General features: G+C 30.5%; 2 protein-coding genes across 2 annotated transcripts in view; one reads left to right on the forward strand and one right to left on the reverse strand.

Annotated features, from left to right (window-relative positions):
- Positions 1-5,441: 5,441 nt before the first annotated feature.
- LOC106762984 (phosphatidate cytidylyltransferase 1) lies at positions 5,442-9,909 on the forward strand. The gene is made up of 11 exons (XM_014647129.2): positions 5,442-5,523; positions 5,854-6,107; positions 6,209-6,360; positions 6,632-6,773; positions 7,400-7,556; positions 8,065-8,112; positions 8,191-8,277; positions 8,815-8,943; positions 9,058-9,114; positions 9,502-9,585; positions 9,768-9,909. The coding sequence occupies exons 1-11, from the start codon at positions 5,461-5,463 to the stop codon at positions 9,846-9,848; spliced, it is 1,254 nt and encodes a 417-aa protein (XP_014502615.2). The 5' UTR covers positions 5,442-5,460; the 3' UTR covers positions 9,849-9,909.
- Positions 9,910-10,080: 171 nt separating this feature from the next.
- Positions 10,081-12,541, reverse strand: part of LOC106763211 (trigger factor-like protein TIG, Chloroplastic) — a 5,802-nt gene continuing 3,341 nt past the window's right edge. Inside the window, exons 6-12 of the mRNA XM_014647419.2 lie at positions 12,403-12,537; positions 11,825-11,917; positions 11,640-11,732; positions 11,186-11,266; positions 10,942-11,091; positions 10,670-10,765; positions 10,081-10,381 (exon numbers count right to left, since the gene is read on the reverse strand). Of these exons, the coding sequence (XP_014502905.1) occupies positions 10,304-10,381; positions 10,670-10,765; positions 10,942-11,091; positions 11,186-11,266; positions 11,640-11,732; positions 11,825-11,917; positions 12,403-12,537 (726 nt within the window). The 3' untranslated portion in view covers positions 10,081-10,303. The remainder of the gene's footprint in view (positions 10,382-10,669; positions 10,766-10,941; positions 11,092-11,185; positions 11,267-11,639; positions 11,733-11,824; positions 11,918-12,402; positions 12,538-12,541) is intronic.

Raw genomic sequence — 12,541 nt, forward strand, 5'->3', positions numbered from 1 at the left:
TCATTAAGCAATAATTTGATTATGAGCCAATTTAAGGCAACTCCATGTTCGATGAAAGGGAATTGTTTCTTTGTTTTCTTTAACGTTGTTAGATATATTTATAAGAGCACTCACCTACGACTATTAAGGTTTTAAACAATTTTAAATCAACTTTTACATTAAAGAAATGGAAGATGATATTTTGACACCAATTTTTGACATTATTTTGACATTGCACACGTGTCAAAATATGGTTGGACAGTTTCAAATTAAAAAAAACTGAAATAGAGGCATATTTGGAAGAAAAAATCAAAGTTTTTTTTTCTAATTTGAAATCGTCCAATCACATTTTGACACGTGTGCAGTGTCAAAATGGTGTCAAAAAATTGGTATCAAAATCTTATTTTCCTAAAGAAATTAAGTTTAAGTTTAAATTTTGTAAAGTTAGTTTACAAGTAAAAATTGTGAACATATTTAGTTGATATGAAACTTATAAGGTCTTAAGTCATTAAACAATCAAAATATTAAAAAATAAAAATTAAATTATTTTGATCCCAAGTTCATTAAATAATATTGTTATAATTAATCATACATTTGAGATATTTTCCATTTTAAAGTCTTGTCTAATGCAGTCATGTTTTTATAAAATATATTGAAAACTACAAAAAATATGTAAACTATATTTAACATCGACTTCTAAGACTTTAAAGTGATGTGAAACTAATGTGTGTAATATGAACACGGTTCACCGAGTAATATCATATGATACATTCTATATACATGAGATATTGTCTGCTTTAGATTTTTTATCGATGGTTTTATTTTTAAAAAATATTTAAATTATGATTAAGTGCAATAGAAAAATATCAATAATTCATATTTTTACTTGTTTTTTAGTCAACATGAGATACCCTTCAAAAATTTTAACTTCATACGTAAGGATGTGAAAGTGAATGTTAGGTTGTTAAATATTTATATGAAGGGTGTAAATAAGTAGTTTTAGTTAGAAAGGAGTAATAAATTAGTGGCTCTTGGATCATTCAACCACTGAATGTGTGATGGTCGGTTAGCTAATAACTTAAATATGAACCCAAAAAGATATAAAAGTTGTGTCACTCTTTAAGGTCTCACGGGGATCCCTCCATATATTAAGGATTTTATATTTTATATAAACTACTTTTTCCTTTCTCGTTTTAATTTAGTTTTTTTTATAATTTAAAAATGTTTTTGCTTTTAATTTAAATAACTTTCATTTATTAACTTTTTATATTAATAAATAATAAAATAAAAATATGATTTGTTAAAAAGACTATATTATTCTAAAAGATTCATGCTTCCACATTTTAAGCAAAAGACAATTTATGTATTTGTCAAGGATTCAAAAATCAATAATATTAAATGAAAACAAGAGATATGATGTACGAGTTCAAAAATAAAATTAACTAATTTATAAATTAAAATATAATTAGTTTTTTATTGCGAGGTTATGTGAACTAATATAATTCGTCTTGTGATTAATTAGCTTGCTCAGATTAAGGATTATGTAGGATAGGTTTAAATAAGCCAATAAATTAAAATACTCATCTTTCCCTACTTCATTTTTTAGTTGGTTAATAGATCGATTTATATAACTTGACCGACATTACCATTTCTAATTTGTCGTATGTATGTATGTGTAAAAGTGATAAAAAATAATCATTTGATAGTTCAAATAATATGCATAATTTCATTTGATGAAAAAGCTTTTTTTAAATAGAAGAAAAAAAATACTTAAATGTGAATTTATACATTGTGTGTTAGGATTTAAGAGTTTGCCAAGGTTTGAAAATTTGTTAGGTATTCGTGTACTAGTGATATTCTCCTCCCAATCTTTATGATTGGGGTAAATTTCCTTATCATGCAATTTCTTTTATGTATTTTTAAGTTACTAAGACATTTAATATCAATTTAAATGTATATGTCAAATGTCACTAAATTGAGTAAGATATATGTTATGAATTTAATTGATTTTGTTAGAAAAACAATGCTTTCTTCGAAAAAATACATTTATTTTGTAACTCCCTTTAATAATATATGTTATGGAAATTTAAAATAAAACGAATTTAATTAAACTGTTATTATTTAAGTTGTTAAATAATTATTTTTCAACCGGTTTCAAAAATCATCATCTAATTTGATTAATGAGTTTTTTTAAGTATTATTTTATATTTTAATTGTAGTGTAGGTGAGATGATGGGTCGGTCGATTCTGAAGACAAAAGTGTCGAAGGATCAGCTAGTCGGAAATTCAGGGGATGAATACGTAGTTAAGTAATGAAGGAGTATTGAAAGGTAATTAATGACCTTAATGAACGGATGTTACGAAAAAAGATATGATGGTTACTGGTAATTAATGTGAATTATTGGACATAATACCTATAAATACAAACTCGACAGTCAGGTAAGACACTTTTGAATCCAATTAGATACAAATTACTTTTCTTATGACCTCATTGACTTGAGCGTTTTCCTGCAAGTCACACCCGTTCAGTGCTTGAGACGAAGTTTACCGAAAAACGTCGAAAGCTAGACGAAAATAGGAAGCTTGGATCGTTTTCAATCTCAAAACTCATAATCGAAACATTAATAATGAGTAAAATTGTGTGTATATAAAGAAACATACATAAATGTATTTAAAAACTAAAAAAGGAGACAAAAGGTAAAATATTTGAAATAATTTTTGTAGGAGATTAAGTACACATCAACTATGTAAAAGCTTGAGGGACCATGAAAGACTTAGTTTTTTTTTTTTTTGTACTTAGATTGCAGAACTTCATGGCTGTTGCTTAATACACACAATAGTGGCTTCAGATTTTTTTTCCAACACACGTTATGCGGTGTCAGAAAATGGAGGTTGAACATCGCAACAAAGAAAGACACATGTGGGTTTGGGCCATCGCACATGTGACCTACGCAGAACAATCTCACGATTTTCTTAACATTCGCCATTTCATAGGCACTCACATGCATTTGTAACTTCAATTATTATTTGCCAATGAACCCAAAAGGCAAAAAAATATAATAAAAAATTACAAAAATAAATAAATAAATTATTGAGATTATTATGATTTCATAAAATTTGTATTATTTAACACAACTTTTTTGTAATAAAAATTATTAAAATAAAAAAGTTACTGAAATTGAATCAATTTCATAAAAATCATATCAATTTAACATTTTTTTTATAATAAAATTATAAAAATAAATAAATTATGTTGGAAATCTCATATTAATTAAATAAGATCAATTTAAAGTATATAAGTATATCCATATCTTACATTACAAGCCAATTTTATAAGATTGAATTAGATTTAAAATTTAATTCTTTACATTTTATCGAATTAACTTAAACATAAAGTATGGTTTTCTTATAAAGAAATCTTATCACAACTTAACACAATTCTTTTACAATGAAATCAAATATAACTTTTTTTAAAAATTATTAATTGTAATAATTTTGGAAAAAAAATGTACCATATTGATCTAAAAATATTAAAATTTTATCAAATTAAAAAAAAAACAAACTTAAAATTCATTTTTTAACATTTTATCATATTGACTTTAGATTTAAAATTCAAGTTTAACTTGATATGATTTCCTTATTGAAAAATCTTGTCACAACTTAACAATTTTTTTTACAATGAAATGAAATATAACTATTTTTTTAAAATTTATTCATTTTAATAAATTTGGGAAAAAAAATCCACCATATGTTGATCTGCCCATATTAAAAATTGTGGTTTAATTATTAATTTCCAAATATTTGTAAGTTGTTCTGTATGATAGGATACCTACTTCGTCACTTGTCGCATCATAGATTATACCAACTTTCTTAAGGATTAAATATGCGGTCATTGTGGGCCCGAATCATAGGTTTGCCACTTGTACCATTGATGTTTTGCCCCAGGAATGGAATTAATGTTGCTTCTATTACTGTCTAATTTGTTCAAATTAAGAAATTTTTCACATGAAGATATTTGCTGTCGTGGGAATTTTAAGACCTCGTTACAATTTTAGTCTGATACGAGACTCTTGTAAAATATCCATTTTAAGGAAAAGATATATGTTTTAAGATAAAAATACTTTTTTATTCTTATAGCCTATATATTATTTAACACTTTATATCTTAAATTTAATATAATATCACCAAATTGGAAGGGTCTTAATTATATAAGTTTTATACATATGAACCTAAACAAATACAATACTTGCAAAAGAATGTTTTGAATAACATTTTATTAGTTACAAACATTTTATTTAGTTGTTGCTTAAGTTATGTACTTAGTATTAGGAATATAAGTGTAAGTTCAAGTTTCATCAACTTATATTATCTTAAAATTTTGGATAGAGAGTGATTGGACTTAGATTTCATTGATCTTTGTATTTTTCTAGTGAACTTCTTCCTTGATAAATTCAGAAGTCGTATCAAAACTGATCGGCTCGTACAAGTATAATAGTTATTTTAACGAAAGACTGCTCGTTATTGTGATTGAATCAAGGGATCATACTGGTTTAATACAAAACTATTATAATTTTTTCAGCATGAGTTTATTTTCTAATGTAAAAATAAATAAAATTAAATTAATTTTAAGTTTTTAATTTTATAAATATAGATATTTTTAATTAAATTTTTCAAGTGAATATTGGTTCGTCATCTTAATTATTTGTTTATATATATATATATATATATATATATATATATATTAAAAGATATAAAATTTTATAATTGATATAAAATGATATATTATAGTTAAGGCTGGATTAATCAGTGGTGAATGTGGAGCATTACGTAACTCTCGTAATGTGTTCTCTCTCCTACTATGCTTTCTGTTATTATGGTTTCCCTGAAACACAGCAAATCCACATCTGACACCACCACCTCAATCCTCATGGTCAATTTTTCCCAATTCTCTGTTCACCCTTTTTTCATTTTCTACCTCTTCAATCCAAGTATGTACTCTTAATTTTTCACCTCCATTTTCTTTTTTCTTCTAAAATTTCTATTATTTTATTGTCTGAGTTGTTATTCCATTTCTGTGTGTGACAATCAATGATCTACTTTCATGTAACTTCAGTTACATGTTACCCACATGCTTATGTTGTTCCAAAACATCTTGAATCGATAATGCTCACTCTACTAGGTACACCATTCTTAAATTCGGTTGACAGACACATCAATACATCAAGATCATTTTGTACATAGTGTCAACTAATTTCATTGCTCATTAAATACTATTATCAACAACAATCAATCTGTTTGCACTTTTTTGGCCATCTCTTTTGCTGTGGATTGAACTATGCAAATCATGAAACTTTATTAGGGATATCTCCATTTGCTTTTACAATATTTTTACCATCTAATGTCTCAGGAAGGTCTCAGTCCATGCATGTATACCACTCCGAAAGCATTTGAACAATCACTTCGCCAAGGAGAGATACACAAATGGATCATAACTGTAATTCGCCAAGAACACCGAGTTTTCGGCAAAGGAAACGCTCAAATGAGGTTGGTGTAGTGAATTAACATGTTTGCTTGTTGTGATTGGGGGAATACTTACTTCAAATTTCAATGCGAAGTTATGCTGCTGCAAGACCTGTTATCTAGATTCTGTCACTTTAGAATGGTACACAGAAATATCAAGTTAGAGAACATTTGATTCATGTAGTGGATGAAGTAATTACAGTGAATATGAACTTCCCTTTAATTTGTGCAAAAATATGTATAAGATACATCTACATGTAGTTGAGGAAGTAACGGACTTCACCTTAAGATAAGTATAAATGAGAACTTTAATTTTTGAGAATTTGAAACTGATGCTAGCTTTTTCTATGCTAGATTCCTGCAGAGATAAACAAATCAAATGGAAACATTTTATTGGTGGATGATAAATATAAATACAGATCAATGTGGATTCGTGCATACTCATCTCTGTGGATGTTAGCTAGTGTCTCACTCATCATTTACTTAGGTCATCTTTACATCTGGGCCATGGTTGTTGTTATCCAAATATTCATGGCCAGTGAGCTCTTCAATCTACTTACAAGAGCAACTCAAGATAGACGTCTCCCGAAGTTTAAGTTCTTGAACTGGTAAGCATGCCTGCTACTGTAGTTTCTAAATGATAACTGTTTATCAGAAATGGTTAATGTATAGTGTTTCACAAACATAAGATTCCGAATGCAATGTCCAGGCACTTTTTCTTCACAGCAATGCTTTTCGTATATGGCCGTATTCTCAGTCAGCAACTTGTGAATACTGTGACCTCGGACAAATTCTTGTATAGGCTTGTGAGCAATCTGATCAAGTATCAGATGGTTATATGTTACTTCCTATATATTGCAGGTTAGTACTACCAAATTTATTCATGGGAATGTTGGTGCATGATTATCCTATCTCAATTATTGTCAACCATGGTAAGAGAGGACACAGATAATTTTATATATATTCAAGCAAGATATCTATAGGTCCTGTTGAGTAACTTAATTTTGCTATCTGATATCATATTATTATAGTCTTTTGCAGGTTCAAGAGTTTGTTGGGCAGTAATATATAAAAAAAATCTTTCATTCCTGTATGGTTTTGTATGGTATGTTCATTTCCTCTGTGATTTCAGGTTTTGTATGGTTTATTCTTTCATTGAAGAAAAGATATTACAAGTACCAGTTTGGCCAGTATGCATGGACACATATGATACTCATCGTTGTGTTTACCCAGTCTGCGTTCACTGTAGCCAACATATTTCAAGGAATATTCTGGTAACATGACTTCTGCTGAATTACTTGCTGATGTAATCTCCATTTTCTAAATCCTTCTTTTCTCTTACTTAAAACATCTTTACTAAAATGATTCTATGTTCATTTATATTTGATCAGAAAATTGTTGAGCACAGTTACTTACAGAAAAGGATACATTTAATCAATAAACAAGAAATAGTTCCTAGCAATTTCATTTAATATAACGTATCCTGTTTTTTCTTTTCTGGATATGGTTGTGGAAAATTATATTTTAAAAAAGGCATTTAATGTTATGAACTTGAGTAAGAGGATAATCAGATCTAAAGATGCTTCTGTTAGATTTGTGATTTGATTGGCTTGTACTAAGATTCTCAACACGAAGGAAAAGGGTGAAAGGAACACAAATATAACAGGACTCTTTATAAGCATGCATCATGATCCATGGAAGTTATATTATATATCATGTCTATATCTTTTGCTCTTAAAGAGTTTCACTTTTCTACAAAAGCGCCATCCATACTTTTCTTCATTCAATGGAAATTCACAGGAGATTTTAATATCAGTAGCTGCTTTGGTATTGCTAGTCACTGTGTTTTCCATACTTCTAATTTTTCTTACAATCTAACTAGTTAATATTATTATGAAAGGTTTATTTTCCCTGCATCCCTAATTGCTATGAATGACGTTGGCGCATATTTCTTCGGTTTCTATTTTGGGAGAACACCTCTGATCAAGCTTTCTCCAAAGAAAACATGGGAAGGTTTCATTGGAGCATCTGTTGCCACTATGATTGCTGCGTTTACAGTAAGCATCAGTTAGTAACATCCTGCTTTTCTTCAGTTCATTCCTTTAGTCCATATTAACTGGCTTCATTCTGGGGAGTCTTAAGGAATTTTGATCCTTGTATGAACGGATTAACCTTTTCATAACAATTTTTTGTTAAGGAATTTTGGGTCATTGTACAAACGGGTTGACCTTTTCATAACAATGTTATCAGAGCCTTGCAATGAACCTAACGTTTCAGAGTTTAAACCTCCTTGAGGCTCCTATTCTTATGAAAGGGAATCCCGAATTCTCTGGGCCGCTAGGTGTCAGCCTCATTTGCTAAGAAATTTTGGATCTTTGTATGAACGGATTAACCTTTCGTACCCTAAACAATTACCATCCCAGAAAACTTTAAAAATTCACATTTTATTTATAACTGAACTCTCTAATATCATGTGTTTGACTCACAACCTCCCCTTTTGAGTTGGTTTAATGATATTTTTCAGTATAATTGATTTACATGATGATGTCACCTGTGTTTGTGCAGTTTGCCTACTTCTTGGGTCGCTTCCAATGGCTAACATGTCCAAGGAAGGTAACAATCTTGATTGAGTGCAATCATCTTGGAGGAAATATCTATGTTGATCCTAATGCTGGTGTGAAATAAATTCAGGACTTATCAACTGGTTGGCTTCAGTGTGACCCTGACCCAATATTTAAGCCAGAGTACATTCCATTGCCAGGACTGATTTCTCATTCTGTAAGACATCCTGGGATTTAGCAGCTGCTAAAAGAATTTAACACTGTCATGCATGTAGTAAACATTTATTAACTTTCTGGATGCTTGATGATATAGATGTGTAAAAAATAGTAAATATGATAAAATTTCTCTGTATCTTTGTCATTATCAGGATCGGTTTATTTTGCATGAGAAATAATCAAGTAATATCAATATAACTGCACAAACAACTTAGTCCTAGATTCAGAGGAGTGGTAATAGTTTCTCATACATCAGAATAAATAAGGTTAAAAGGTTCAAAGCTTTCACTATTGCTGAGAAAATTGTGTTTATGATGGTGATTTACAAATTGACAGATATCATGTTGGAAAACTATGAATATTTCGAAAAGATCAAACCGCCCTAAATTTAAAAGATAAATAATTTGAAAGATAAAAGGATTGAAATCAACCTTAAAAATAAAATGAAGAATAAAAAGTATAATTTAGCCAATTTAGTATTATTATTCATGAATTAAGAGTTTAAAGATTAAGTTTTTCATTTTGCAACATTTTGTAGCTTCCTTGGAAAGAGATACCAGTTTTGCCAGTACAGTGGCATGCCTTGTGGTTGGGACTATTTGCGTCAATCATAGCACCATTTGGAGGTTTTTTTGCCAGTGGTTTCAAAAGAGCTTTTAAAATCAAAGTCTGTTCTTGCTCTTTATACTAGAGATTTATTTTGCCATCATTACCCTTACTCCATTCTCTTCAAAACTCCCAAAAACATAGAAACAACATTGATATCTTTCATTGGTTACAGGACTTTGGTGACAGTATACCGGGACATGGTGGATTTACAGACAGAATGGACTGTCAGGTTTGCTCTGAGCTTGATAATTGTATACTATAATAATCCTTAGTATGTATATGAATAGTCTATTACTTAATTTAGGATAATTTTCAGTTTTTTTAAATAGCATTACAGTGAGTAACTGCTATGATTGTTATGTTCAAGCTTTAAGTATTTGGGGTATTTTCTTATATTTTATTTCTACCCTTTTGTTATAAGTTAGTATATTCCATAAGCTTGACTTTTCGAAGTGCAATTGATACATAGTGCTTAGCACTTGACCATTTAAAGCACTTTCAATTTTACCATAAATCATGTACTACTTTCTATGACATGCAATAAAGTAAAAAAATATCTCGGTAGTTGTTGTGTTGGGAATGTTGTGTTTAATACTGCGTTATGCATCCTTTGCAGATGGTAATGGCTGTTTTTGTCTACATTTACCATCAATCATTTGTCGTCGTCGAAGACTATTCAGTAGAAATGCTTTTGGACCAGGTGCGATTCTAGTTTAAGCATTTTATTGGTTAATTTTCAATAATGTGAAAACTAGAGGATTCCGTTTCATTTCATTTCTAATGTTGCACACATCTAACTCAAACACAGATTACATTTCACTATGTCCTTTGCCCATTAGAGTGTTTTGTTGTAAAATCATTTGCAATGTTTTCTCTATGCAGATATTGAGGAACCTTGGTTCAGAGGAGCAGCTGTCTCTCTACGCAAAACTCGGACATATATTGCAAGAAAGGCGTTTATGACAAGTTCACTCTACACTTAATAAGAGCATGCTTCAATTGGTGTTATATCTGTAGATGAAGACCTGTTGGAACAAGTGGTGTAGATTAGTAAATAATTTTTGTAGACTTTTTTGTTAACTGCTGAACTATATTAAGTACAGAGTGTAGCTACCTTGCATTTGACAATACATTCCTTATTTCCCCTTTAGGGCTTAACATTGACATTTAAAATGGATTTTTAATGAGAAATATATTGGTGTTTTTCAATACTGTTTTTTGTTAGTGCTATCTATTATTAATTTATTGTGAAAGTCTCAATTTACAAACTTGTAGTACATATTTTATTCATAATAATCTTTCTTCAAATTTCAATCAAGAATAGTTTTTTTTTTCTCATAACTTACATCCGCTGAAACAAAATTCTTTCAAAACCTGCATTTTCTTTTTCCTCATTGGTTTTGGCTGGAGCTCATCTCTCATCTAGTTATGTATTGAATCTCTACATGTTCTCTCAACCATTCAAGCACTTTAGCTCCTTCTAGTATTTCTTGAACCTACAGGAAAGTTCAAAAAGATCATATCAATCAATGTGTTCAATTAGGAAAGAGACTTTGGCCCAAAGTACAATTTTTTTCTCTTTTGAAAATGCAACCTATCCTACAATTGTCTAGACATTGTATATAATATAGTTAATCAAAATGGTATGCAGTATGAAGTGCTATCCCTACATGGACCATTTTGAAAACAGTTCAAGATATTTGTAGTTCTGCATATATACATGAACCGATGAAGCAGCCAAAACAACAAACAACAGGAAACAAACAAGGAAGTATGATGCAAACCTGATCCTTCACCCGTTCCTCATCATATTCTTGATTTTGACGTTTGAATTCAGCAACGGAATTCTCAACCTCTTTGACGAGATCCTCGGTAGCAAACTACAAAACACAAAAATGCACAAATCATTTGTATAAGCAAAAGTGACCTTTATACTTAGACAGATTACTGAGAATTGGTACACTTGTTCCATTTTTTGACAAGGGGAAAGAATTTGTTGTCAGCATGACCAGAACAAATATGTATATAATGGACACATCTTAAGCAAACATGCTACCTGCAGATTTTCACGCCTATATATATCACCCACTGCCAGATTCTGTTTTATCAAATTTGTTATATTTTCCTTCTGATGCTCAAGATATTGGTTCACAGCCTTTGGACTTGAGAGAGATGCCAGCTGTTGCTCATTTAGTTTCATTTTTGCCTGAGAGAGATCAGAGTTTGTTTGTCTTTCCATTAAACTGTGAATAAAAATGTAAAAAGATTGGCCTGAAAATGACGCATCATGCAATCAATACCTGTATTTCTAATAGGTTGGCTCCATAAAGCTGCCTACCTTGTTCCTCAAACAAGGATTGAGGTATATCAACTTCAACCATCTGAAAATGATAAGATGCACAGATATTTTATCAACTTGTTGATCATGGTTTAGCTAAATTAAATGCAGTCCTAACCTTGAAATAATTCCAGTCTTAAAGGTGGTGCTAATCCTACATCAACTAGAAAGGCAATTTCAATAGAGCTAATAAAGCTTGAATTTCACTTTACAAACCAAGTTTATGAGATTGAATTGGACTTTAAATCCAAATTCTAAAATGGATATGTCTACCAAAAATGATGATGATGATGATGATTACTAAGTATATCCATGTTAGGTGCAAGTGTGCTTCATTATGCACACATAGAAAACACGTGCAAGGTACATGGTAATAACCTAGGAGATAAGACAAAATCAATCTAATGTAATATTACCTTAGAAATCTGATCTAAGATAGCATTATCAGTTGCTTGTTCTCTAGCTGTTTGCTCCACCTCTAGGCATCTCTGTAACAATAAGTCTTTGACCTGACAATTCATGCTAGAGAATTTTACTCTGATTTCAACTCAACATAATTCCTCAGTTCAGTTAACAATCATAGCAAGGGTAAAAAGGTCACCTGCTCCACTGTGCTGCATCCAGGGAGAAGCTTATCAGCAATAGAATCATCCAGTTCTGGCAAATCTCTGTAAAAAAGTTCTTTGCATTCAACCTGTTATGAATGAAAGAGACTTTTAATAAGCATGATGAGTATATGCAGCCAAAGAGGTTTTTAAGCAATCTACAACACGCAAACATGAGATACCAAACATGCACTTTGAGGCAAAATGTGTGTACCCTTGAAAATGGAATGAGCATTGGGTACTCTATATAGGAAAAGTTTAAATCCCTTAGAGGAAGTATAGTTGAATTCAGCAGAGGGATAAACAAACCCCTCAAATGGAAAGCAACAAGTCAGTAAAACTGCCTTTATGGGGGGCAACAATTACACAAGTTGAGCAAGAAAGGTAAATGCAAAGATAAAAGATGGTAATCACAATCGGCTGGAGATGAAAAAGTGCCATAAAGTGTATGAGACATATGGCCAAAAAGTATTTATTGTGAAGAATATGGTATCAAGAGGACCAAAAGGAAAAAGAACCATGCCAGTTCATGTTCCTAAAACTTAAACTTTTTTATTCAGCACTAGAAACTTACATTAAACTGAGCATGAACACCTCGAAGATTTTCTTGCTTCCAATTTTCAGGAAATACAAGAGGAAAAGACTTTGATTCACCTCGATGAATTCCAATTATTGAATCAAGGAAACCTGGTAATACCTTGTCTCCATCCTCA

Source organism: Vigna radiata, chromosome 6, assembly GCF_000741045.1.
Source record: "Vigna radiata var. radiata cultivar VC1973A chromosome 6, Vradiata_ver6, whole genome shotgun sequence".
NCBI classification, from domain to species: domain Eukaryota; kingdom Viridiplantae; phylum Streptophyta; class Magnoliopsida; order Fabales; family Fabaceae; genus Vigna; species Vigna radiata.